Source organism: Cynocephalus volans, chromosome 1 (assembly GCF_027409185.1).
Source record: "Cynocephalus volans isolate mCynVol1 chromosome 1, mCynVol1.pri, whole genome shotgun sequence".
Taxonomy (NCBI): Eukaryota; Metazoa; Chordata; class Mammalia; order Dermoptera; family Cynocephalidae; genus Cynocephalus; species Cynocephalus volans.
The window spans coordinates 203229097-203256899 of record NC_084460.1 but is presented as its reverse complement, the minus strand read 5'-3'; the positions used below and the strand labels follow the sequence as shown (position 1 = coordinate 203256899).

At 33.8% G+C, this 27803-nt stretch overlaps 1 protein-coding gene and 1 pseudogene across 2 annotated transcripts in view; one reads left to right on the top strand and one right to left on the bottom strand.

The window, feature by feature from the left end:
• ACTR3 (actin related protein 3) overlaps positions 1 to 27803 on the top strand; it is a 66207-nt gene that overhangs the window by 18184 nt on the left and 20220 nt on the right. The window contains exons 2-7 of one of the 2 annotated variants that reach the window (XM_063091769.1): positions 8412 to 8467; positions 12169 to 12293; positions 17506 to 17616; positions 20348 to 20443; positions 22642 to 22749; positions 27578 to 27721. In XM_063091769.1, the coding sequence (XP_062947839.1) occupies positions 8412 to 8467; positions 12169 to 12293; positions 17506 to 17616; positions 20348 to 20443; positions 22642 to 22749; positions 27578 to 27721 (640 nt within the window). The remainder of the gene's footprint in view (positions 1 to 8411; positions 8468 to 12168; positions 12294 to 17505; positions 17617 to 20347; positions 20444 to 22641; positions 22750 to 27577; positions 27722 to 27803) is intronic. The other variant, XM_063091776.1, reaches the window with a different exon arrangement.
• Positions 2728 to 8170, bottom strand: LOC134387834 (chromobox protein homolog 5-like; annotated as a pseudogene).

Below are 27803 nucleotides of genomic sequence, written 5' to 3'. Positions count from 1 at the left end.
CTTTTCTGGGAGAATGGTTTACATTTTCCTAGTTCTTTATATATGGACTAATTTTGGTTTGTATGAATATGCCACTCTTGTTTATCTATTCTTTTGTTAATAAACATTTGTTTTGCTCTAGTTTTAGGCCATTATGAATTATGTAGTTGTGAACATATGTTCACACATTTGTGTGGACATGTTTTTATTTTTATTAAGTGTATATTGAGAGGTAAAATTGCAGGGTCACATATAGTAAGTGAATGTTTCACTGTTTTTCAAAATGACTATATCATTTTGCATTCCAAATAAGAATGTATGAAAGTACATCAGTGTATTCTTAATTTGCATTTTTTTTTTTTATCCCATGGAGTTGAGCATCTTTTCATTTAATAGCTATTTCATTTTCTTTTTCTGTGAATGGTTAGGATCTTGCCTTTCCTTCTTACTTTCTTTTGTTCCTTCTCCCTCCCTGTTGTCATCAACTTATAGGTATCCTTTATATGAGGGTACTTGAAAAAGTTCATGGAAAGATTTGTATTATCTTCTATTTTCCATGAATTTTTTGAAGTACCCTTGAATATTAAGTAAATTAACTCTTTGTCTCTGAGTGCAGATAATTTTTCTCTGTTGGTCATTTCTCTTTTGGCTACTTTTGGTATGTTTTTGTAAGGAAGTTTTTGACTTTTACATAGTTGAAATATTAGTCTTTTTTAGTGTCTGGAATTTAAGTTATAGTTAGAAAGCCTCCCCCTTTCCAGGTTTATAATGTATCTAAAACTTATGTTTGATACATTTAGATTTATCCTGCTTTAACATGTGTAATATGTACCCAATTTTGATTTTTTCTACTTAACTACCAAGTTTATATACCTTTTTTATTATAAAATATACATAACATAAAATTTACTATTTTAACTGTTTGTGAGTGTTACAGTTCAGTGGCCTTAAGTACATTCACGTTGTTGTGTAACCATCACCGCCATCCATCTCCAGAACATTTTCATCTTCCCAAACTGGAACTCTGTACCCATTAAACAGTAACTCCCCTTTCTCTCCCCCCACCCTAAGGCCTTGGCAACCACCATTCTACTTTCTGTCTCCATAAATTTGACTTTTCTAGGTATCTCATATAAGTGGAATCATACAATAGTTGTCCTTTTTGTAACTGGTTTATTTCACTGCTTATAATGTCTTCAGGGTTCACCCATGTTGTAGCATGTATCATAATTTATTACCTTTTTAAGGCTGAATAATATTCCATTGGATGTGTATAACACATTTTGTTTACCCATACACCTGTCGATAGACACTTGTGTTGCTTCTAACTTTTGGCTATTGTGAATAATGCTGCTGTGAACATACATGTACAAATATCTGTTTTAAGTCCCTGCTTTGAATTCTTTTGGATATATACCTAGAAGTGGGATTGCTGGATCATGTGGTAATTCCATGTTTGATTTTTTTTGAGGAGCTTGCATACCGTTTTGCACTCCCACCAGCAATGCATAATGGTTTTTTTGATAATAGCCATCCTAATGGGTATGAAGTAGTATCTCATTGTGGTTTTGATTTGCATTTTCTAAATTATTAGTGATGTTGAGCATCTTTTCATGTGCTTATTGGCCATTTGTATTTTTTTACCCCTAGAAATATCTGTTTAAGTCCTTTGCTCATTTTTAAATTGGGCTTTGTTGTTGAGTTGTAGGAGTTCTTTATATCTCTTATCAGGTACAGAATTTGCAGATATTTTCTCCCGTTCCATAGGATGCCTTTGCACTGTGTCGTTAGTGTTCTTTGATGCATAAATGTTTTTAATTTTGATGGAATCTTTTTCTTTTGTTACCTGTGCATTTGGTGTCATATCCAAGAAATCATAGCCAAATCCATTATCATGAAGCTTTTCACTCTGTGTTTCCTTCTAAAAATTTTATAGTTTTACCTCTTATGTTTAGGTCTTTGATTCATTTTGAGTTAATTTTTGCATATGGTGTAAGGTGAAGGTCCAACTTCATTATTTTGCATATGGATATCCAGCTTTCCCAGCACCATTTGTTGAAAAGACTGTCCTTTCCCCATTTGAATGGTTATGGCACCCTTGTCAAAAATCATTTGATCATATATGTGAGGGTTTATTTCTGGGTTCTATATTCTATTTTATTAGTCTTAATGTCTGTCTTTTTGCCAGTACCACAATGTTTTAGTTACTGTAGCTTTGTAGTAAGTTTCAAAATCAGAAGTGTGAGATCTCCAACTTTGTTCTTTTTAAAGATTATTTTGGCTGTTTTGGGTCCTTTGAGATTCCATATGAATTTTAGGATAGATTTTTCCATTTCTGCAAAAACATCATTGGGATTTTGATGGGAATTGCATGAATAGATCAGTTTGGATTAATAGTTTTCAAATGTGCAAATTTGTCTCAAGTCTGAATTCTGTGCTAAATGCTGTTATCTAGATGGCAAATTTAAGAAAAATCCAAACCATTTAATATCATTTTTAAAGCTTAATAGGAGGAAATGAGATCGAAATATGTACTAGATGTCCAAAGTAAATTAATTTAGTTCATATATCAAATACCAATGAATTGTGAGAAAGGAGTTTCTTTTTAAATTTTTTCCTCATGTGGAAAACAGTGATAAGCACTTTTTTTATGGATGTGTTTAGGATAGAAGTGGGGGGTAGAAGGGAGAGAAGGCAAGGAGGAGAATGTATTATGTACAGAGAGAAATGACAGAGACCAGCCCCTCTTTAGCTCTTTGCTGTTTCTCTATTTTCCATATCCTCAGGACATGCGTGCCATATCAGTCTCTCTTCATAAAATGCTATCACAATTTGTGGACATTTCACATTAGCGTTTTTGCAAGAACCAGGTCTGCTTCATGTGTGTCTTCCATTTTGTTAGGAACGTCAAATCACTATGGGAAACTGTCACCCCAACAATCTTTCCTGGTTATAGTCCTCTCTCAAATCCCCGAGTGATATCATTGCTTTCTTTTTTGGGGACTTGATATCATCGGCACTGTTTAAGAAGATTTTCTCTTGTTACTTTCTGACGTCTTCTTGGGTTTGTTATTTTTTTAATTTTTTTAATTTTTTGTCATTTTTGTGACCGGCCGCACTGCGCTCAGCCAGTGAGCGCACTGGCCGTCCCTATATAGGATCTGAACCCGCAGTGGGAGCATTGCTGCGCTCCCAGCGCCGCACTCTACTGAGTGCGCCACGGGGTTGGCCCGGGTTTGTTATTTTTTTACCCTTCTTCATCTTCTTACACCTTTTCATAAATTCAGAAATTAGCTCAGGACAATCCAAATTTTTCTCAGGTTCCCAAGTATTGTGTTCCTAAGAAAAACCTTCACGCTTCAGAAGATATTCCACTTGTCCCTTAACTATGCACCTGTCTAGCACCTTCTCTGTGACATACTCTTTTTCATTCTCTGAAGAACTGTTAGCTTCCCATGTCGCACACTACTCTACCTGAAGGACTAAGGCCACCGGGTTCTGGATTTCCCCAGGTCTGTCTTTTTCTCTGGGCTAACAGGAGGCCCCCCACCCCCAACCCGGTCTCAGGAGTTTCTTTTAGTCAGAGAAAAAGTGAGAGAAACTCTTCTGCCATCTGCTTGTACAGTTTCTTCTCTATGGTAACTATCAAGAGTTTTGAGAATTCATAAAAATGTCTTAAGGATAATACACAGCTATTTCTTTTTCTTTTTTTTGGTGGCTGTCCATTAAGGGGATCCGAATCCTTGACCTTGTTAGGAGAACCGTGTTCAGCCCTATACACAGTTATTTCAAGTATAAAACTTTATAGAATTGTTAGGTTATTAGTGGAAGCTAGTCTCTGTTTGAAAAGTACTTTGCTCTCTCTTTGCTGGAGAAAATGTGACTTTTTAAAGGCTGAGCCTTCACAGTCTTTTCCAGATTTTAGGATAGGAGTTTCTCTAATTTTTATTTTGTTTTGTTTTGGCAATTGGCTGGTACAGGGATCCGAACCATTGACATCGGTGTTACCAACACCACGCTCTAAACAAGCAAGCTAACTGGCCAGGCTGTCTAATTTTTAGATTGTATTCTGTACCACAAACATTTTTCTTTAAGCTAGGAATCAAACTGGTTTGTAGAAGCTAAGAAACTTGTAAAGTTAACTAGGACATTTTTTCTCATGTTTCTTAGGAATTGATGAAAATATTGCTCTCCATGGTCATCAAATACTATAATTTAATGGTCTGTAAAACCAGTATGTACAGCCTTTACATGATTTTGTTCTTTGCGATATTATTTAAATTTAAAATCCAAGGTAGTGGAAAATATAATTTAATATATTTGGCTGTTGCTTCCCAAAATTTAGAAAATTATTTTGCTGTGGCATTTTAAATACATAGTGTTGCTTTGCGTTGCTTCGCCCCCCCACAGATTTGTCACCCCACTTCCCCTGGGTGACGGAGATGCAAAGGATTACTCAAAGCCCATCTCTAGTGAGCAGTGAGAGGCCCCGAAGGGGTTAATCTCCCCTTGGGATCCTCAAGAGAGAGGCATCCCTTCCTTAGGAAATTAATGCCGAATGGAGGTTCTCTTCCTGCATTTATTTTCCAGACCAGGAAGTTACAGGAAGAGAACAAAGGTGGGGTTATAGTTTAACAGTATAGGCTGGTAACTTTAAGTGAAACAAGCCAGATAGCATTCCAGTAAGGCAATTAAGTGGTCCTATCAACAACAGTTTGATCTTAGCAAACATTCCTTCTTAACAGCAATTTCTCAGTATCTTTACATAACAATCAGTAACTAGTCTGTCTTTGAGCCAGCAACCTGCTGTGCACAATCCTTATCTTGCAACAGAGACTTATACCCTGAGGGAGATTTCCAGTCTTCTGCAAGGTCAATATTTGAAACTGCAAGGCTTTGGAAAACCAGGCCCTGTGAAGGACATATGCTTTATAATATATTCCACACATAGGAAGGATTAAATAAGTTATGGAATATCCATGCACTTGACTACTATATGCATTTCTTTTGTATTTTGGGGAGGAACATATTTGTTTTGATTATGTATTGACTATTTTATATTAAGTTGATCAGATCCTTCTTTTGATGTTTGTTCTGAAAGTAATTGACTGCTGAATATGCTCAACCTTGGTAATTTGATTTTGGCCAGGAATGGAGTGTTAATCAGTCTGGTGAGCTGGTTAAATGGAGGTTTTTTAAAGAGAGTTTTTATTGAAATATGGTCTTTACTTCAAATATTTTACTGTCATATTTGGGAGATGGTATTTATACACATAAAAATAACAATTAGCTTGTATACATGTTCAGCAAGTAGTTGAAATAAAGAGTATTGAAAGAAAGGATGACTAGTAGTTAAAATGATCAGGAAAAACATCGTGTAGTGGTTTCAAGTTGCAGTGAAAGCTTTTTTGAGAGGGTGCAGTGTAAGCACAGATAATATGTGAGGAGGAAACAGGCAAGGTATGTTAGCGAAAAATGAGTAGCAAGTGCAGTGTACTTGGAGCTGGGTCCATGTAAGCAAGTGATAGAAGACGCTGATGGTGGAGAACCTTAGTATTCAGCTGAAGGAACCAGAGAATCGTATATTTTTTAAAATCTGGACTTTAGGAACTGTTTTACAATGAATAATTATGTAGAAATGGAAACAAGTGTCTACTTAATCTTATAGGCAATTGAGCATCATTTGAAGATTGAGTCAGGTGGTGATTTTTTGGGAGATTATTCTGTCCTTTGTAGGATTTCTAGAATTGGAAGCAAGATATCCTGTTTTAAGGTATTGTTGGGTATGGCAACTTGAAATGCTGTGGGGACAGTTGGAAATAAAAGTGGAAGGATCAGACCAAGGAATAATTAGGTATCAATCCACTAAGTACTGGTCAGACAGTAGACTTTTAGGGAAGGTGTTCTGATTCGGATAGTTTTAGACTTTTTAAGCAAGTCTTTATTCTGTTTTTTTTTTTTAAATTAATTTTATTCTTCCCTTCAAATTTTATTTAAAAAAATTTTTTTAAATGGAAAATAGCTGAAAGTATAGTATAATACACAGATGCCTTCAACTTTTATTTAACAATTGTTAAGATTTTACTTACTTATACTTATCTGTAAGTAAACATATGCATCAATTTTCTGTAAATATAAAAGTAAGTTGCAGATTTTATTTTTTTTCCTTTAAAAAATTTTTTTTAAAAATTCAGTTTTAAGCAAGTCTTTATTTTGGTATGGTGTATCCAGCTCCATGAATCCACTGGGGCACAAAGTATACTGTTGTCTCCTCTTCCTGTCAGTGCTACCGTAGCCTGTACTTTTTCGGGTACTGTTTTAAACTTGATTCTACACTTTTATTTCAGCTAGGTTACTGATAGTTTCAGTTAATTCAATGAGAACAGATGATTCACATCAGTCGAAGGTGGTTTTGTGAAGTTGAATAATTAGTTCTAATTTTTCTTTCATCAGACCAGTGAAGTGTGAGCTGTTCAATCATGCTGACTTCCATCTATTACAAGAGTTGTGGGGTTTTTTCCCCCAACACTGAAAGGCTTTACTTTAATAAGAGACTATGGATTGGGAGAACAAAATATTTGGTGATGGAAGGATGATAAAAGTATATCAGATACAAACTGCAGTCTGAGAATCTTCTACAGATTGACTTTGGTTTATGGGGAAAGGAATAATTTGTATCATAACTATAAGCATTTAAAAGTTTAGGTGTATGTTTGGCCTTTATGTGGTTTTGGAAGGAATGGAAAATTTGGAGAGACTGGATGAAAAGCGTAATTAGAGTTGACATTTATTGAGTGTGTACTCTGTATCAGGTGCTGTGCTACATGCTTTACCTTGTTATTTTATTTAATACTCTGAATAATCTTGAGATAACTTTTTCTTATTTTACAGATGAGGGAATCAAGATTCAGAAATTACTGTTTAATAATACTTATACTTACAAGGGCAGAGGTAGTCATCTATCTGGGAAGGTTATGAAAATATTTATATAGGCAGTTGATACTTAACCTGAATTTTGCAGGATGATTAAGAGTTTAGTAGTTGCATTCAGGGTTGGAAGGGGGAGAACAGCATCTCATGCAGTAGGAACAGTGTTAATAGTGGGTTGGTGGCATGAAATGAGTTGGGCTATTCAGAAACTGTCAGCAGTTTTTATGGCTAGGAGGTCTAATGCGGTGTCAGAGCAGCTGGCAGAGGTTGTTAGGCCAAATATTAAAGGGACTTTTTTGTATGTCTTGCAAAGAAGTTTTGTTTATTTTTAAAACATAGACAGTGAGGAACCTTTGAAGGAGTTTAGTCAGTAGAGCAATATCACATTTTGTACAGTTTATGGTTTCCTCTTATTTTTAGCAGTTCAATCTATTTGGTACACTTAGTTCTTGAACTTAGTTTTGGGGCTGAAACATCTCTAAAAGAGATTTTTTTCCTTTTGTATTAGATAAAAACTTTGCAGATATTATTAGAGTCCAAGAATGTCACAGCAATTTACCTGCCTATTATTTAGCAGAAGGTTTGAATGTGGAATACTATAAAATATTGCTGTTACTTTCTTTTGAAGTCTGCTCATAGTTAATAGCTTTTCCCACAGAGCCAAAAAATGTTAAGCTATCTCTTTAAGTAGCCCCCAACATGTTACTTGTCAAAGCTCAGCTTTTATAGTTTCTGATCATCATTGTTACTACTTTGTTATTGTACAAATATGGGCTGAATTTATTGGGGCAAAACATTTAAAAAATTCTATTTATTTTTGAATGGTAAGGTATTTGAATGGTATGAAACAATATGCAATAAAAAAATCTCCCACATCCCTGTCTATCACCTACCCAGTTCCCTTCACTGGAGACAACCAAAATTACTGATTTCTTGTCTGTTCTTCCATAGATATTTTGTGCCTATGTAATCAAATACATTTTATATGTTCTTACCCCTCCCCATTACTTTAATACAAATATAGCATACTTGACACATTGTTCTGTACCTTGTTTTGTTCGTTTAATATAATATTTTTAGATTGTTCTGCTTCAGCATAAAGAGCTTCCTCAGTCTCTTTTTTTAGCCCATAATATTAAATATTATAAATTTAGCATACTTAACTAGTTTCCCAGTTGATGGACATTTAGGTTATTTCCATTCTCTTGCTGTTATAAGCAAGATTGTAGCAAAGATACCTTGTCCTATATATTTCATACATGTACACATATCCCTGTAGGATCAATTTCTAGAAGTGGAATTTCTGTTCAGAAATCTGTGGACATTTATAATTTTGATATTACTTTAAAAGTAGAAATGTTAAATGAACTGAAACTGTGGAATTTTGTATATTATTTACCCACAATAGAATCTTACTTCACGACATATGGAAATCTAGGAATGAAATTTATAATTGCCTAAGATATCAGTGAAATCTTTATAAAATTCTTTTTGTTTTGCAGGTATACAAAACTAGGATATGCTGGAAATACAGAACCACAGTTTATTATCCCTTCCTGTAAGTATTTATTTTAAGCCACAAATGAGCTTACTTGAAGGTCTCTTTCTTGATAATTGAAGTAAAAGAAGTAATCTATCATGACATTCTGTAAGATTTAGTCCTTTAGAAACATGATTTGCTAACTGTGGCCTCATTTCTGCACTTTTGACCATTTATTTCAGTTCTCTGTTTAGTTCTCCATTTAACAAATCTACCAAATGTCTCTTTTTAAAGAAGAAAACGGCCGGCCTGTGGCTCACTTAGGAGAGTGTGGTGCTGATAACACCAAGGCCAAGGGTTCAGATCCCTATATAGGGATGGCCGGTTATCTCACTTGGGAGAGTATGATGCTGACAACACCAGGTCAAGGGTTAAGATCTCTTTACTGGTCATCTTTAAAAAAAAAAAAAGAAGAAAACAAATGAGCTGGTAATTAAACAATTTTCTGCTTAGACGATATTGGGATATTGCTGTTAATAGTGTGCGGGTGTAACTAATTATTAAGTAGCATATCCCTCATCATACACCTAACAAAAGCTGTCCTTTGGTTTGTGGACAGGACTCTTGTTTGCAGGGCCTGTGCCTGTTGACATCCCTGATGAGTGCCCGTGTTTCAAAATAAGGACGGCATCTTACCTTTAGATATGATGACTTCAACTGTTTTCAGCTGACTGAAAAATAGTTTTTCAAAGATACTTTTACATTTGGTTCATTAGAACTCTTGTTTGTTAGCATAGGGTTATGTGTCTGGTCCTTGATGGACGTGCTTTTCTACTTCTGACTTTCAAATAGTTTACCTTTTTTCTACATTCTATAGTAACACCTCTGATCACTTGTCCTTCTGCCAAATTAAGACTTTTGCACATCAGATAACAAACCTTTTGAGCCATTGCTTGGTGGTGCTAGCTCCTATACAGTTTAACTCTGGCAGCATCAATAATTTTTCACAGTAGTATATGTATGACTGAATACTTTTTGTGTCTTGTTATTTATTTTTGAAAATAAGAAGGAAATAGAAAAATGAACATGCAGAGAGTAGTAAAAGCGACTTAGGTTTCAAAATCAATGAAGTTGAGAATATGGTAGGAATTATTAGGCTTGCCAAAAACTGTAGATCTTTAGTCTCAGTTGGGCAGTCATTGGACATAAGCAGATCAACTGTTTTGTAATTTGTGTAGCAAGGACCATATTAAATGTATGAAATGTGAGAAACATACTGTTAAAATTGCACCTAAAATAGGTAATCTATTAAGTACTTTTGTATAGTTTTTTTTTTTTTTACTTTCTGGAAATAGACCTATTTGACTTTTGTACTTCTTATTTTTTGGTACACTTTTCTAGAAATTGATTCTGTAAGAATTTTTAGGCTACTTTGGTTAGAGTGTGGTGTTGGTAACCAAGATCGAGGGTTGGTATCCCTGTACTTGCCGGCTTCCAAAAGTAAGAAAAAAGAAAAAAAAGAAAGAACTTAGGTTATTACCTAAATATAATACTTTTAAAATACCTCTGCTAAAAATTAATATATAAATTCACACACACACACACACACACACACACACACACACACACACACACACACACACAAAACCGGGGGGGGGAGAAGATATAACAACCACAATTACTTGAAGTTGATACGACAAGCAAACAGAAAGGACATTGTTGGGGGGGAGGAGAAGGGAGGGAGGTTTTGGTGATGGGGAGCAATAATCAGCCACAATGTGTATCGACAAAATAAAATTAAAAAAAAAAAAAATTAATTATCTACCTTCTAATAAACCAGGAAGGCATCCAAAAAAATAAAAAATAAAATCAAGTAAATAAATAAATAAAATACCTCTATTGCTGACTAATGTAGAGGTACTTCTGTAAGCTAGTACTTAACTTTAGTTGTATTTGAGTTTAGTGTATGCTTGTATTAGTTTCCTAAGGCAGCTGTAACAAACTAGTGACAACTGGGTGGCTTAAAACAACAAAAATTTACAGTTCTGGAGTCTAAAAGTACAAAATCAGTGTGTCAGCCTAGCGATTCTCTTGTTGACAGCTCTAGGGGAGAAACTTTCCTTGCGTCTTCTAGCTTCTGATGTTTGCTGATCCTGGCATTCCTTGGCTGGTAGATGTATCACTCCAGTCACATGGCTGTCTTCTTTTGTCTTCACATCATCATCCTTCTGTGCATGTCTGTGTGTGTCCAGATTTCCATTTTTTATAAGGACACCAGCATATTGGATTAGGGACCACCCTAACAACCACATTTTAACTTGAAAGACCCTATTTCCAAACAAAGTCACATTCTGAGGTACTAGGGGTTAGGGCTTCAGTGTATCTTTTTTGCGGGACACTGTTCAACCCATAACCATGCTGATTATGTAATTTCTTAATTTGTAATCTTTTGTAAAGCATTGTGTTGTGATTAAGTGTTTATTTCAGGAGATTACTGAAGTGTTACTGCCATTATATGGAGGCCCTATAAGCTTGATCTTTTGAATCTTAGCATCTCATCACCATTAAATCCATTCTTTATTTCATCTCTGTGCCACAATATGCAGTCTTAGTTTTCATTGTCTTTCTTATGAGTATTGCAACATGTTAAAAATTCATTTGCCTACTTGCAAGAAGGTTTTTGATTTTTTTAGCTTTTTTTCCATAATGCTGCAGTTGCAGTATTTATAACCAGCAGACCACAGACATTGCCACTCTCTCTTACTGATGAGAATGGATATTTGATCTGGAAAGTCTATAGATAGGTTCAGAGTTGTTTTCGTGTATCTTTGTTTTCTGGAAAAATTGCAGTGAGCCATCTGGATGTCTATGTACATTATAAATAAATTGCGAGAGAGAATTTCTAACAATTACAAGGGGTAGACTGTGGATTTAAAATTTTTTTTCCTTCAGTTATTTTCTACCTACCTTCTTAAGGATATAACTGCTATTAAATGAAAGTAACAGTTGAATGACAGATCACCTTAAGTACATTAAGATAATTATTTTAAGTGAAGAACTCCTTTATCTTGAAGGATTCAGAAATTTATAACAATTAAAAAAATACATAACAAGTTTTAGCTCTAGAACTATACACTGGATTTCTGAAATTATTTAAGGGGGTTATTATGGGTATACCTAAATGAATTGAGATTTCCTTTTGTACACGTGTATACACATCCCTGTATATATTAAAGTGTAACGCACCCCTGTTAAACTTAAGTTACTAGACCATAATAGTGATTAGGGTAGAAATATAAAGAAAATTTGTTTTTTTAAATTCTTCTTGCAATTTTCTTTGGTAGTGTTTTCTTTTTTTCCCTGATTGTTCATCAAGCATATGTAACTTGGCGGGATTATAATTTTACTCAGAATCAAAATAGGTAGATCTTACATAGTTTTAAAAAATGTACATTCAGCCACCAAAAAGGAAAGAAAGAAAAAAAATATATATGTATATATAAACTGAAACATTCCCACAGCAGAGTACTTCTTTTTTTGTTTTTTGTTTTTTATTTTGCATTTGAGGCTTTGTCTCCAAGTAGAAGTTGAGATTTCATTGTGTAAAATGAATTTTGTCACCGGTTTTTTAGACCTTTGTGCATTAGTTTGACAATTTAAATATGCTAGGTGATGCTTTGTTTTGTAACACTTTATAATGGAAGAAGTATAAGTTAAACGTTTGTCTCGTTTGAAGCAGATGAATCTTTTGACATGTCTAAATAACTTTTATTTTAAAGGTATTGCTATTAAGGAGTCAGCAAAAGTGGGAGATCAAGCTCAAAGGAGGGTGATGAAAGGTGTTGATGACCTAGACTTCTTCATTGGGGATGAAGCAATAGAAAAACCTACATATGCAACAAAGGTATTTTTCCCTTTTTCTTTGAAGTCTCACAGGTTTTCTTTTGTTGTTGTTGTTGTTGTTTTCTGGTGGCTGGTAAGGAGATCCAAACCCTTGATTTTGGTGTTACCAGCACCATGCGCTAGCCAAGTGAGCTAAAAGGCCAGCCCATAACAAAGGTTTTTTTTTTTGATAATTTGTATAAATAAATAAATAACGTTTTCTTGAAAGAAATTAGTTTGTTCAATGATTGTGCCCTCTGAAATTTCACCATAATACAGACCTAATACTCTCATCAACCTCTTCACAATAGAAATTTCTTTTTCCCTGTGGTCCATCCCCCTGTTTCTTTACCTCTGTCCCCCCACCCCAACCCAAGAGGAAAATCATAGCCTGCTCAAATAAACACTGTTTACTTTTCTGCACCCACTGTGTCTCAGAGTCCTCAATGGGATCGGCTTTCTCTTACCCCCACATTGCCACATCTACAGACATTTTCCTTCCATCTTTATTCAGACCCATACCATTTCTCTCCTTTTGAAGCTTATGTCATCTGGAAATGCTGCTCTTTTTCCCTTTTTTCCCCTCCTTTCTTCTTTACACTTTTCCTTCCCTGTTTCTTTTCATTGAGGTATAACTTATGTACAGTAAAATATGTAAGTCTTAATTGTACAGTTTGAGGAATTTTTGTGATTGTAATCATAACAGTTCAAGATACAGAGAAAATCTAACAACACAGAAAGCTTTCCTTATGCCCACTCCCCACAGTCACCACCTCAACCCCACCAAAAGTAAACACTATTCTGACCTTTATCATCTTATTTTTTGACACTGAGTTTGCCTGATTTGCAAATTTCCTCCTTTGTACTTCTCTTCTTTCATAATTTATACATTAGTGAACAACTTTCATGTGTAAAAAACTTTGCTAAGCATTCAGAGTATAGTGGTAAATAAAAATAGCTTCTGTGACTTCAGGGCTATTATAATGTGGTAGAAATGAAACATAATGACATTTCAGATTAAAGTAACAGGAAGGATGTGGTATAGCTATGGTGTCTGAGAACCTGGAGGGATAGAATCCAGAGCACAGATGATTAAATTGATATGAGGAGTATTTCTTACATTATAATATAAACAAAAGAGAAGAAAGAGTAGGTATGGAATCAGTTTTATAGATTTCGTGAAGAGAAGTTAGATTCCTGACTCTTGGCTTCTGCTTTCTCTGTGAAATTCGTCATGACATCATCTGCTTCTCAGGGAATGGGGGCAGAAGGTGAAATCTGAGTGGGAGGAAGAACATTGAAAATCATCGTTGTGGAGAGTAAAGATGAACTAAGTAGAGTAACAAAAGCTGGCCAAAAAAGGTTAGGTCCATTTGAGAATGATAATTATGAATTCTTAGTTTTATCAACCCAGTTATGTATGTTTCTTCAGTACAATCAGCATCCTGGGTATAGGCAAGTTTATAGTAGGGTCATGCTTGGTTGGGTTTTGGTAGATGGAATGACATCAGTGGACTGAAAGTTTTTTGGCAGCCGACTGTATGGGGATCTTAACCCTTGACCTTGGTGTTATCAGCACCACACTCTCCCAGGTAAGCTAACTGGTCAGACCTCAAAGTCTTAATTGTGAAAAGGTTTATAGTGAGGTGGTAGAGTATGCTAGCATAATAAGAGGTTGTGATCAGAGAAGGGTATACCTGCATTTCAGAGATTCAGAGATGATAGTGCTGATAAGATCTAAATTGTAGCCAAAATGGAAAAAGAAATCTTTGAAGATGATAAAGTCAGTGAGCTGATAGGCTGGAGTTTTTCTCCACTGATACTGTTCTCTCATCTTAAATACATTTTTAAGTCTTTCAAGTGCTACAAACGGACCAAAACAACAAAAGTTCTCTCAGTCTTTATTCTTACCTTCTGTTCTCAGCAATTTAGCTATTGTTTATTTTCCTCTTTGCTTTTAAAACCAAACTTCTATTGAATGCCGTTATTTGATGCTCTTTGTTCAGTCCAGTTGTATGTAACAGTCTTCATCCTTCTTGATTTGTCTTTCTTTCACGGGATTACTTTTGGTTCTCTTCCTAACATGGACTATTTTTTTTTTTTTGTTACTGTTTTTTTTAATTATCACTGATTCCTCCTCCTTTGCTCACTACTTATATGTTAGTATTCCCCCAGTACCATCCTTGGTTCTCTTTTATTCTTTCATTAAAGACTTTCTCTAGGTGATCTCATCCACTCCTTTGTCTACAACCATAACCTAGATCTCTACTTGAAGTTCCTTGACCTCATTTCCATTTAAATTTCAGCTACCTACCTCCGGATCCAAAACAAAATTTGTTATATATACACTTCACTCTTGTTTACTCCAAGACAAAACAGAATACAGCTTTTGTATCTTACTTAATGCATCCTGCCCATCCTGGCTACAAAACTAGAAACCTGTTGATATCTCTGACTTTTTTCCTGTTCGTATCTGCTGAGAAATCTTGACCCTGTTCCAGCATCATTCATACCACAATTGAGATTCTTGTTCTGTCTCTTAAGTTCTTGGTTCTCTTTAAGATTCATTTCAGCTTTCCCAGTGCTGCTATAATAATCTTCCTAAAAATTAAAGCTGTTCTTATCATTTTCTGCTTAAAAATTTCTACCAATGCCTTCTTTCTTTTTTGGGTGGCTGGTGATGCTTTATTTCTTATAGAATAAAATCCAAGTGCTCCAAATCCAAGGCAAAGAATAGTTATGAAAAGAAAAAGAAAAAGGAAAAAAAAAAATCCAAATGTAAGACAAGTACAGATTTTGAGAATTGGTTCCTCTTGATCAAGAACTGGTATATCTCTTTACATCCTTTCCTCCAGCCCTTGTGCACATGTATTTTTCATTGATACCTTCAGTGCTTGTTTTTGTATGTTGTGTAGTATTTGTCTTTGTATATACCTTTTTTAATTTTCTATCTATGCATTCCTCCTTACCTTCTACCCTACCCCAAACCCCTCCCCTCCAAAACAAAAATAAAAACAAAACTGAGAAAATATTTCCTTTAAAACTCAGTTTAGATAAGACCACCTCAGTGCCGACTTCCTATTTTCCCTCACAAGCCAAGTTGTTCTCTAGGAACTTTACTTTTTAAAAAACCTATAATGGGGCTGGCCCATGGCTCACTTGGGAGAGTGCGGTGCTGATAACACCAAGGCCGCGGGTTCGGATTCTATATAGGGATGGCCGGTTTGCTCACTGGCTGAGCGTGGTGCTGACAACACCAAGCTGAGAGTTAAGATCCCCTTACCTGTCATCTTTTAAAAAAAAAAAAACAAAAAAACACCCCTACAATGTAGGGCCAGCCCATGGCTCACTTGGGAGAGTGCAGTGCTGATAACACCAAGGCCACGGGTTTGGATCTTATTTATAAAAAGAAACAACAAACCTACAATGTAATATTTTTTGTATATATTTCTTTCACTAGACTGAGTTTCTTGTCAAGATGTCCACGTCCTTAGCATTTGTGCTAATGCTTCACAGTAGGTGCACAATAATAATTGATGAATGAATAGCAGTTAGAGCATTTACATTTGTAAACTTCCAATAACGTTATAAAGTGAATGATATAGTAAAGTACATTTTTTTCCTTCCCTAAAGCAAACTAGGGAGTAGAAGTCATAAGTGTAATGCCTTAAAAAATATCAAGGAGGCTAGAGTGAGAAGTGAACGTTAGGGATTAATATTACAAGGCATTTATTTGTTCATTAATTCATTCAACCTTAGGTACTGAATGCATGCTAAGTTCATGGTACTGCAGTCATACCTGAGAGATATGTGGCCTCAGTTCTAGACCACTGCAATAAAGTGAATACCACAATAAAGCAAGACACACAAATTTCTTGGTTTCTCAGTGCATATGAAAGTAATGTCTATGCTATACTGCAGTCTTATGGCTAAAAAAAAAAGTACATACCTTAATTTAAAAATATTGCTAAAAAATGTGCATATTGTTGGAAAAATGGCCCCAATAAACTTGCTTGACACAGGATTGCAACAAACCTTCAATTCGTTAAAAATGCAATATCTGCAAAGTGCAGTAAAGCAAAGCACAATAAAATGAAGTATGCCTGTATATTCTGTTGCAGAGGCTCACAAACTTTCTGAGTGCCTTAGGTGTCTCAGTAACATTTTTCATAGTGCTACCTAGATTAAAGAAATATCTAGTCGTTCTGTTTATTAAATAGATAGGTCAATGCAACTTAGTAGCCATTTGAAAAAAAACAAGACACTTAAATTGGAAGGGAAATATTTTTATTTCATTGTTAAATAATCAAAATTATTATTAGGATACTTACGCCTGTTAGGCATTGCATAACTTCTCAAACCTGGAGTTACATTGGACATTGTCACCCTCATTCCTTGTTTCACGTAGATTTTGTTTTGTGTGGTACTTGTGGCTTTCTTTTTTTTTTTTTTATCTGTAGGAAACCCACTTTATGTGGTGCTTAGTTTATCACAGCAACTGCTGACAGCCCAGCTGTCGTGTCATTGAAAGGAATCTAGTAGGATCTAATATTGAAACTGAATTACCTCGAGCTGGTAGATTATGCAGTGTTCAACTAATGTTGAATATCACTGTACTTCCCTAGAAAATTTAAAATATTTGTGTCTTCCTTGTAAACTTGCTGTAGCACACTGGGGTGCCTTGGTGCAGTTTTGGAAGCATGGTTCTATACAAATATGAGTATATACAACTTTTCTTATAAAGTTTTACATGCTTGATTTTTATGGTTATTGTAGCTATATACTTACTAAGTGTATTTCTTATATTAGGGACACAACAAATATTTGTTAATGAACTAATAAATTAAAAATTAAGGAAACTATGATAAAGTATAATTTTCATAGGCTTGATTTTAATGGGCTGTTTTACCATTATTACAAGATTTTTAAAAATCTAGAAAGACTAGTACAATGATCTTCCATCTAGATTTAAGTTTTTAACATTTTGACATAATCACTTTGTGTTTTTAATTGAACCATCAGACAGTATGTTGTAGAATAATTTCATCTATCTCTAAGTAAGTGTGTATCTCCTAAGGATGAGCTACAGTATCATTATCACTTCTGAGAAAATGTATCTTCATCTGATATTTACTAATGATCTTATATTCCCTGGTTTGTTTGTTTTTTTGGTAGTTTTATTAATTTTTGATATTAATAAGATTTAATTTGTGTGTTTATTTTTGTTTTAATAGTGGCCAATCCGCCATGGTATAGTTGAAGATTGGGACTTGATGGAAAGGTTTATGGAGCAGGTGATCTTTAAATATTTAAGGGCAGAACCTGAAGACCATTATTTTCTTTTGGTAAGTACAAATTATAATTTCACTGAGGAAATTTTTGAAGAAACTTAGTGAGAACATTTTTGTCACACGTGTACTCATTAGGGCATACTTAATTGTTTATTAAATCATCATATGTCTAAAAGACTTTGTTATAAAGCTGTATCATCTTTAAGACCATCTAATTACTGGCTCCAGTAGAGTAGTACTATGTAACCAAAGTATAAGCACTTAACAAGTGCGTTTGATAATATGTAATCTTTATAATAGGAACAGTAAGTAATGTTCACAAAAAAGTTGGAAACCTGTGGCACTTTTCTTTTTATTTAAATAATAAGTCTGATTATCATTTCATTGGTAATTCTTGGTATCAAAATTACAATATAATTTAATTTTTAAACTGTTTTCTTTTTATCAAAGCAATGCATGTTCATAGCTTTAAAAAAGCAAATAAATACCTTTGTAATACTTAAAATAGAAAAATAGCACTTTATTTTCTTACCTCTTCCCATCCTTGATTTGTATTCCTTAAAGGCAAACACTTAATTTTTAAGAGTTTTCCCTGATAGTTATCTCATAAATTTAAATAACATGTTTCTTCTATTTCTTGTTTGTCTTGTAAAATATTAGATACTATCTACTAACTTCCTAATGAGGACTAGGAAAAATGAGATTTCTTTTTTTTTTCCTTTTACCTTCTCCTCAGCACAAAATGGGTTTCTGTCACAGCTGCTAAGTTCTGCTGTTGTAGCACAAAGGCAGCCATAGGTAATACTTGAATGAATGGGTATGGCTGTGTTTCAATAAAATTTTATTTACAAAAACAGGTGATGGGCCGGCTTTGGCCTACGAGATGCATGATGTGGTTTGCCCCACCTTTGGTTTTGACAGATGCATATGTCTGTGTAACCTAAACCTTTATCAAGATATTAAACATTACCATCAGCCTGGAAAGTTTTCTCATGCTCTTTCTTAGTTAATCTTTGCCCCCATGCTCAGAGGCAACCACTGTTCTGTCCCCCTTCCCCCCAGGTGAGATTAATTTTGCCTGTATTTGAATTTCATATATAAATGAAATCACAAAAGATGTATTCTTTGGTAAAACTTCTTTTACTCATAATCTTGAGATTCATCCATGTTGATATACTGATGATTTGTTGCCATTTGTGGGTGGAGAATGTTCCATTGTTTGAATATGCCTTGATTTAATCATTTTCTTATTGATAATTACCTGGGCTGTTTCTAGTTTTTGACTGTTGTTTGGCTATTGTGAATATTCTTGTACGAGTCTTTCTGTGGACATATATTTTTCATTTCTTTTGTCTAAATATGGAGATATGGAATTGCTGTGTCATAGGATAGGCGCATGATTGGTTTTGTAAGAAACTCAGAACTTTTTCCAAGGGGTTGTACCTTTTTATACTCTCACCAACAACGTATTAATGATCTGGTTGCTCTACATGTGTCCAGTAATTGGTGTGTTAGTCTTTAATTTTAGCCATTCTGGTGGTTTTAATTTGCATTTTCCTGTTGACTAATGATATTGGGCACTTTTTCATGTGCTGTTAATTAATTATTAGTAATTAATTGTCATTAGCTGTTTTATTTTCCTTTGTGAGGTCCTTTGATTATATTTTATTTTATGTAGATCTTCTATTTTTCTTGGAGTTTATAATTTAATTTCCTTGGCTTTTTAGGTTGTTTAATTTTATATGTATTTATTACTAAATTATTTCTCAACTTTTGAACATAGTTCCAGAACTCTTCGAAATAAGTTTAAACAGATCATGGAGTTTAGCTATTAAAGATTTTACATATTGAAAACATCTACTCCTACTCTTTTTACTTTCTTTATAGTGTCTTTTGAAATAAAAGGATTTAATTTGTAATGAATTAAAGTCCCTTTGTGATTTGTGCCCTTTAAATTTAAGGAATCATTCATTACCTCAAGGTCAAAAAGATAATTCTGTATTTCTTAAGTTTAAAAGTTTTGCCTTTCACATTTAAGTATTTGAGATACCACAAGGGATTGGATTGTTAAATCAGATGTTTAAGAATCAGAGGGCTTACTCGATATCAAGCTTTAATAATTTAACCGATTTAAGTGATCATGAGGCTTAGGTGAAACATGAAGTCCAGGGTTGCCAGTGCTTTTCCACAGGCCCTTTCTCGCCTCACTGGGATGTGTTCGGGCCTAGACTTAGCCTACGAGGTTTCTAAGTGATGTATGCAGTCACATAACTTAAGCAGAAGAGAGCTGTGTAAACATCTTCTTTTCCTCTTTTAATTACTTTATGCTCTTAACAGTTATATAACTTAACACAACATTTTCCAGGAAGCAATGCCGTTAAATCTGTAGAATCTTGGCTTATTTACTCTAATCCTAGACACACCGGGAACATCCTGCTAAAAGCATTACTTAGATGAGGATTCTTCTATTAGCAAACTTCCCTTTCTCCCTCCCTCATGCTCTCTCTCCTTATTCCTTCTCAATGTTCAGTCAGTATGAGTGATGTGATATAGGGATTCTGTTTCTTTTTTCTTTATGTGAATAACCATATTGGTTTCATATACATATAGGTCTGTTTGAATTCTCTATAGTTTTTCTTTGATCTTTGTGTCTATCTTTGTACCTATAAGTTTAATGTCTTTTAAATACAGTATTTGAAATAAATTATTTCTCATTTGAAAATTGTTTATAAAGTTATCAAAATAATATGATATTGTCTACTTAAAATGTTATTTAATTCAATAGACTGAACCTCCACTGAATACTCCAGAAAATAGGGAATATACTGCTGAAATAATGTTTGAGTCCTTCAATGTTCCAGGCTTGTACATTGCTGTGCAGGTAAGCATGTTTATTTAATCTTGACTCTTAATTTTTAATCTGGTTTAATTTGCTCCTACAGTATGTAATTTTTTTTCTTGCAAAGGATTAAAATAATTTCAATGCATATCTGATTTGATAATTTAGAAACAATATTATAGGAAATGGAGATATTTAGTTGGCAAAAGAAAAGTGGTAAAAAGAAGTGAGTTAATGGACTTCGGACATTTCAAGGGCTTTTATAGGCTAGAAATAAAAGAACTAACATTTATTGAATGCTTGCTTACTCCATGCTGGGAACGTTACATACATATTCATTTATCCTCTTAACAATTGTTGTGTTTTTTATCAGTCTTTTTTGATAGACTTATCTTTTGGTATATTTTACCACCCACTCTTTTGTGCCCCTCTGTATCCTGTATATCATAAATAGCTGTATATAGTTTGTATGTATATCTGTATGGAACAACTTCTCTCCCACCCCTCAGGATCAGGATTACCTCTTGTTTTTTTAATTCCATAGGAAATGCAATACGTGACATGTCACAAATGCTTTATAAGTATATGAATTCATTGTTTCTTCAATTATAGGTATTTTTATTTCTATTTTTTATAAAGAAAAAAATTAAAGTTTGAAGGCAACTTATTCAAAGTTAAATGGTTAGCTGTGATATGAGCTGAGGTCTATCTGACTTTGCTCTTTCTTGTGATCAGTCTGAGTTTTTGTAACTCCAGGGTGCACAAGACCAATAAATGATAATTATTGGGATGAATATTTTAGCTTGGATAGCAAAGACCTTTTTAATGTTTAATGCAATCCATAAATTTAATGAGCTTCCTGTTAAGCTTTCAATTGCTAAAAATATTTAGGGAGTTGTATGCACCTGTCAGGAACTTTATAGAAAGGAATTCAAGCTGAATTGGAGGCCCTTTTTAGTCCTTAGAATCTGAATAAAGCAAGGGGTTAGGAGGAATTCATCTTTTACTTGAGAGTCTTTGCTTCTCATCTTTATACTAAGTATAATAAACTTATGTTTAATAGTATTGTCAGACACCATTTATTTCATTCTTCTCAAGTTATAATTTGGTATCTCAGTGATTTCCTAGTGACCCCGAGTGCTCTTACTTCATCATTTAGTGTCTGTTCTGTTTTGTTGATGTTCAACTGTCAAAATTTTTGTACCATGATGTGCTGATGTATACCTATTCTAGTTTCTTAATTATTAACAAAGGACTTGTAAAAGTGATGAAAAGCAGTTCCTAGTTGTAAATGTTGGTTTTGAACTTATGTATAAAGGAAGGCTGTCTTATGATGAAGTCTAAAGAGTAATTTTTTTTTACTAGTGTCAATATGAAATTTCTAGAAATATTGTGTAGTTCTGTCAGCCTACAAAGATTAAGTGGTCATTGTGTTAAAATGATCTTATGTTAAAATATGAAGGTGGCCTAGATGTCTGTCTAGGACCCCTTTCAACTGTTATATTGGAAGTAGGTAAAATAAAGCCAAGTTTAGCTCTGTTTTAATTGTTAGTCATATACCTTGTTTTTGGCTGGGGTTGTAAGAAATTTAGTTTTTAAAAAATGAACTGTGTTAAATTCTTAATTTTTAAACTTTTTTAAAAAAGAATTGTGTTTTATTGGCTGTGCCAAGATTTTTTATAGAAAAATGTTATTTCTTCATCTTCCTAACTAAATCATAATAGTGTTTGGAAGTGTGCAGTGGCTTTTTCTGTGTGTCGCATAGTCCTGAGACATGCTACATTTAAAGAATTCGAAACTAATCTTTTTAAGAGTGATACTTGAATATAACCATCTATGTATCGAATAACTCTGGTAGTTGGGTGGTTGTATACTTTTACCTTACTTTGTGGTTTGTAACAGGCCAGTCCATGTGAACACAGTTTAAGTTCTAGCAATTTAGTACTGTACTATTTCATGTTAATATTCCATATGTTTTTGGCTTTAGGGCAAAATGGCCCTCACTAAAATATGTAAAACTTATAAATATGTTCCTAACAGTAAATACAAGCCTGTAAGTTTGTCTTAATAAAATGCAGGAAGTGAGCAATTTTATTGCATAATACAAAATTAATTTTATGTATTTTCTTTCCACAGATACTACATTTAAAATTGAAAAAAAAAGTACTCTAGTAAACAGTTTTTTTCTATTAACTGTTCATCTTTTAAAAAATTTTTTGCCTTTCCTCTCTTCGTTCAAGGCTGTTCTTGCCTTAGCTGCATCCTGGACCTCAAGACAAGTAGGAGAACGGACGTTGACTGGTACGGTAATAGACAGTGGAGATGGTGTCACTCATGTCATTCCTGTGGTAAGGATATTTTTGAATTACTGAACAGAACATGAAATAACACATTTGGCGAAGTTAAACTATATGAATTAATATCACTTTTTAAAAATTTTCAATACTTCACCTTAAAAATTTGCTGTAATTTGGTCATTTGTTCAGTTATAGCTATTTTTTGCTCAGCTTACTATTAAAATTTTATAAATAAATTTTAAAATGTTTCTTTTGCTATAGATTTATACTGCAGTTAGTAAAATTATGAATTGCAGTGTCCGGGATGAAAATATATTATGGCATTCTTTTCTTAAACATGGAATTCTGTTTTCCAGTTGGTTGCGTATGTTGTGTGTGTTAGTCAGTTGATGGCCTCTCTAATCCATAATTAACAGGTTTCAGACTATTGCACAGTTTAACTATATAGCATTTAGTTGTAAGCACATGAACTTTAATGGCTTTTGGGTATTTATTTTATTGGATGAAAAACTTAATGGTCATGCTTTGTGGTTTGTATTTAGTAAAGAAAGTTAAGAAAAATTCATCAGATTGGATTATTTATCAGAGAGAGCATTCTTCTGCCAAGGCCTTTGTGTTTTCAGTTCTTAGTGACAAATTGGGTTTTTTTTATTATGCCTAATGGATTCAAAATGACTGCTGGAATACATACTGATTATTATTAGATGGGTATATATAGAAAGGTTTATCTTTTAAAATCATTTTTATATTTTATATTTATATATTTTTATATTATATTGTATCATTTAAGGAATTAAATTATTTTGAACTTCTATTTCTTTATTATTCTCACTTCTATTTTTAATGCATCAGGCAATCTCTGTTGAGGATTAGAGTCCTGGTCCTCCTCTGTTGTCACCCTCCTGATGTGTCATAATAATTTTAGAAATAACTACCATTTTTAATAACAGCTTTTTTGAGATATAATTTACATCCCATACAATTTACCTATTTACATTGTACAATCATTGGTTTTTAGTATATCCATAGAGCACATTCATCACTGCAGTCAGTTTCAGAACATTTTCATCACCCTGAAAAGAAAGCCTGTATCTGTTAGCAGTTTCTCCCCAATACCCCAGCTTCTGGCAACCACTAATCTTTCTGTCTGTATAGATTTGCCTGTTCTGGCCATTTCATATGAATGGAAACATACGCTATGTGGTCTTTCGTGGCTGGCTGCTTTCACTTAGCCTAGTATTTTCAAGGTTCATCCATGTTGTAGCATGTATAGTAATTGATTTCTTTTTAGCCAAATAATGTTTTATTGCATGGATATACCACATTTTATTTAGCTGTTGTGGGATATTTTAATATCTTAAAAATTAGCACATGTCCAACATTTGATAGCTTTATATAATTTAATTGGCAGTTTATTTTTTTTCTTAGTGGTACATAAAATACATGTTCATCTTGAGATTCATTTAAACCTGGAAATTGGTCTCTGAAAATAGGTTTTATTATTCTTTGAATCCACAGTTTACCCATTAATAAAATGATAGAATGACTTACTTGCCTAAGGTAAATAATAGGTAGTGAGGCTTGGATTTTAGCTGGTTCTGCTTTAATCCATTCTTTTCTTAACATCTACACAAATAAGTGGTAATATTAGTATCTTGATAATTAAAATTAGAATAAGTAATTTGTAAATAGAAGTTATCAATACGAAAAATGAATTTTATTAAAGATATTAAGAATTTCAATATTCTCGTTTTCTTTTCTCACCTTTTTGAATTAATGGAGTATTTTTTATGATTTCTTTTTATCATCTTCATTGACTTATTAGCTATGCTGTACCTTTTTGCTGTTGTCATTTGTTTGTGTTTCTCTATAGTATATAGTGAACATCTTTAACTTACCAGCATCTAACTAGAAATAATATTCTACCACTCATAAATAAGAATTGTGCAACAGTGTACTTCCTTTCTAGTCTTTGTGCTAGCATTGCAATTTGTTTTACTTTCACACGTTATAAACTAAATAATATATTATTAATTTGTTTTATTGTAAGTAAAGTATTAGTTTGTTAGGACTGCCATAATAAGGTACCTCAGACCAGGTGTCTAAACAATAGAAATTTATTTTCTAACAGGTCTGGAGGCTAGGAGTCCAAGATCAAGGTGTTGGCAGGGTTGGTTTTTTCTGAGGACTCTCTCCTTGGCTTGTAGATGGCTATCTTCTTTTGGTGTCTTCACATGATCATCCCCTTGTATGTGTCTTTGTCCTAATCTCTTCTTTTAAGGACACCAGTCATATTTGATTAGTGGAAATGACCGTAGTGACTTCATTTTAACTTAATTACAGTTACCTCTTTTCAGACCCTGTCTTCAAATACAGTCTCATTGTGAGATACTGGGGATAAGGACTTCAATATATAAATTTGGTGGGGTGTAGTGGGGGATGGTGGAGAGCTGGAGACACAATTCTGCCTATAACAAGTAGTCAGTTATATTTAAAAGAGATTTTAGAACAGAGAAAATTCCTTTAGTGTTTACCTACTTACCATTTCTAGTGCTCTTTATTTCTTTGTGAAGGCCCAGGTTTCCATCTAGTATCATTTTCCTTCTGCCTGAGTGATATCCTTTAACATTTCTTATAGTGCTGGTCTGCTGTCTGTATGAATTCTTTCAACTTTTATAAATCCTTTGAAAAAGTCTTTATTTTCCCTTTATTAAAAGATATATTTGTGTGGTATAGATGTTTTAGGTTGACAGTTTTCCTTTCAGATGTCACTTTACTGTCTTTTGGCTTACATTGTTTCTGGAAGTAATTCGGTCGTCATTTCTGTGTTTGTTCCTTGGAATGTAATATTATTTGTCTGGCTCCCCTGAAGGTTTTTGCTTTATTTCTGGTTCACTGGTTTTTAGCAGTTTGATTGTGATGTACCTAAATGTAGTTTTCTTCATGTTTTTTCTCCTTGGGGTTCACTGAACTTGGATCTGTAGATAAGTAGTTTTCATCATATTTGGAAAGTTTTTGTTTATTATTTCTTCACATATTTTTTCTGACCTCCTTTCCTTCTAATATTTAGGGACTCCAGTTACATATCTATTTGGCTGCTTGATGTTATTTCACAGTTCACTGACGTTCTGTTAATTTTTTTTTTCCATTTTTTTTTTTTTTTTATCATTTGGATGGGTTTTATTTCAATGTCTTCAAATTCACTATCTTTTTCTTCATTGTCTACTCTGCTATAATCTCATCTAGTGTAATTTGTATATTAGATATTGCATTTTTTCTTAGAAGTGTTTTTTTTTTTTTTTTGGCCAGTTTTTTTTAAGAAGTTTCATTTGGGTCTTTTGATGTTTTCCATTTCTCTCTTCCTCATGCTCATTTCGTTGATCTCGATCATATGAGTATACAGTAGCTGTTTTAATGTCCTTGTCTACTAATTCTGTCATTTTTATCTTTTCTCTTTCTTTATTGATTGATTTTTCTCCTGGTCAACCGTTGTATTTTCCTGCTTCCTTTTATGCTTATAATTTTTGATTGGGTGCTATATATTCACGTAATTGTGTCCTGAAGTTTTGGAGTCCTTTAAATATTTCAGGTATTTTTCTTGGGACACAGTAAAGTTAATAGGAATCAGTTTGATTCTCTTAGGGGCTTCTTTTAAACGTTATTAAGCAGATCCAGAACAGGCTTTTGTCTAGGGCTTTTTTGTCCCCATGATTGAGGCAATACTCTTCTGAGGACTCTACTTGATATCCTATGTTTGAGAAAGTCTTTCATTTCTGGCTAGTGGGAACATGAAATATTCCTGGCCAAGTGTGAGCTCTGGAGGTTGTTCTGTCTACTCCTTTTCAGTGGTTCCTTCTCTGGCTTTGATGGTTTTCTCAAATGAATGTGCTGGCTAGTAGACAGCTAAAGTCTTCACATCTCCAGAGCTCTCTGTCTATGCAACTCTTTCCGCTCCAGTAGTCTGACCTATAAACTTTAGCCACCTTGGCTTCTCTGAACTGTAAATTCTGTATTCCTAACTTAATGAGACTACCAGGCTCTGTTTGGATTCTGCTTTGCATTGTTGCTGCCTGGGAATTCACCACAGGCAGTGAAATAGGGTGTGTGTAGCATTCACCTTGTTTGTTTCCCTTTTCTTAGGGAAACACTGCTCTGCCTCTTAACCAATGTCTGAAAACCTTTATATCATATAATTTTTCCAATTTTCTCTTTAAGTTGAAAGGATTAATCCAATCCCTAATATTTTGTCATGGCCAGAAGGAGACATTTCAAATAATCTTTCTCAATAAAATTTAATTTTGTTATGTTATTTGTAATACTTCTGACCCACATCAGCAAATTTATGAATTATGAGTCCATCTTACAGAATTTAGTTATTTGGCATTGCAATAGTACACGGAGTGCCACAGGCTTATTAAAATGTTACCTACTTCATTAGGAAAACTATAGCCATTTTGTGGGTTAATGATTAAATTTCCTACAATGTAATCTAAACTTTTTGCCAAAATTATAAAAGATTTAAAAATAATACCCTATCTGATATAAAGTCTGCTATCTAAACCATTTGATATTTATCTTCTAAAATTCATTATTACTATGTTGTTGAGTCATTTTAGTTATGGTTATAAACTGTCAATGGGAGAATAAATCTAAGTTGCTGGCCATTCTTGTTTATAATCTCTGTACAGTATTATAAATTCTATGATCAGTACAGTGTGAGGAATACAATTGAGGAGTAAAGGTGAATTCTCCTGGGATAAAGCAGTACTTGAGAATACAGGTATTTGAGAAATTGGTATTTAATGGGTTCATTTTTTAGGTTATATTACTTTTCAAAACACTGAAAGTAAATTTGACCCCTTTTCTTTTTCCCGTCTAGGCTGAAGGGTATGTGATTGGCAGTTGTATTAAACACATTCCAATTGCAGGACGAGATATAACATATTTTATTCAGCAGCTGCTGAGAGATCGAGAAGTAGGAATCCCTCCAGAACAATCCCTGGAAACTGCTAAGGCAGTAAAGGTAAAAAAATAGTGATAGAAATATAATTCAGTTAAAAATTAAAACCACATGTGTAATATTAGCATTAAAACTTCTTAAGTGA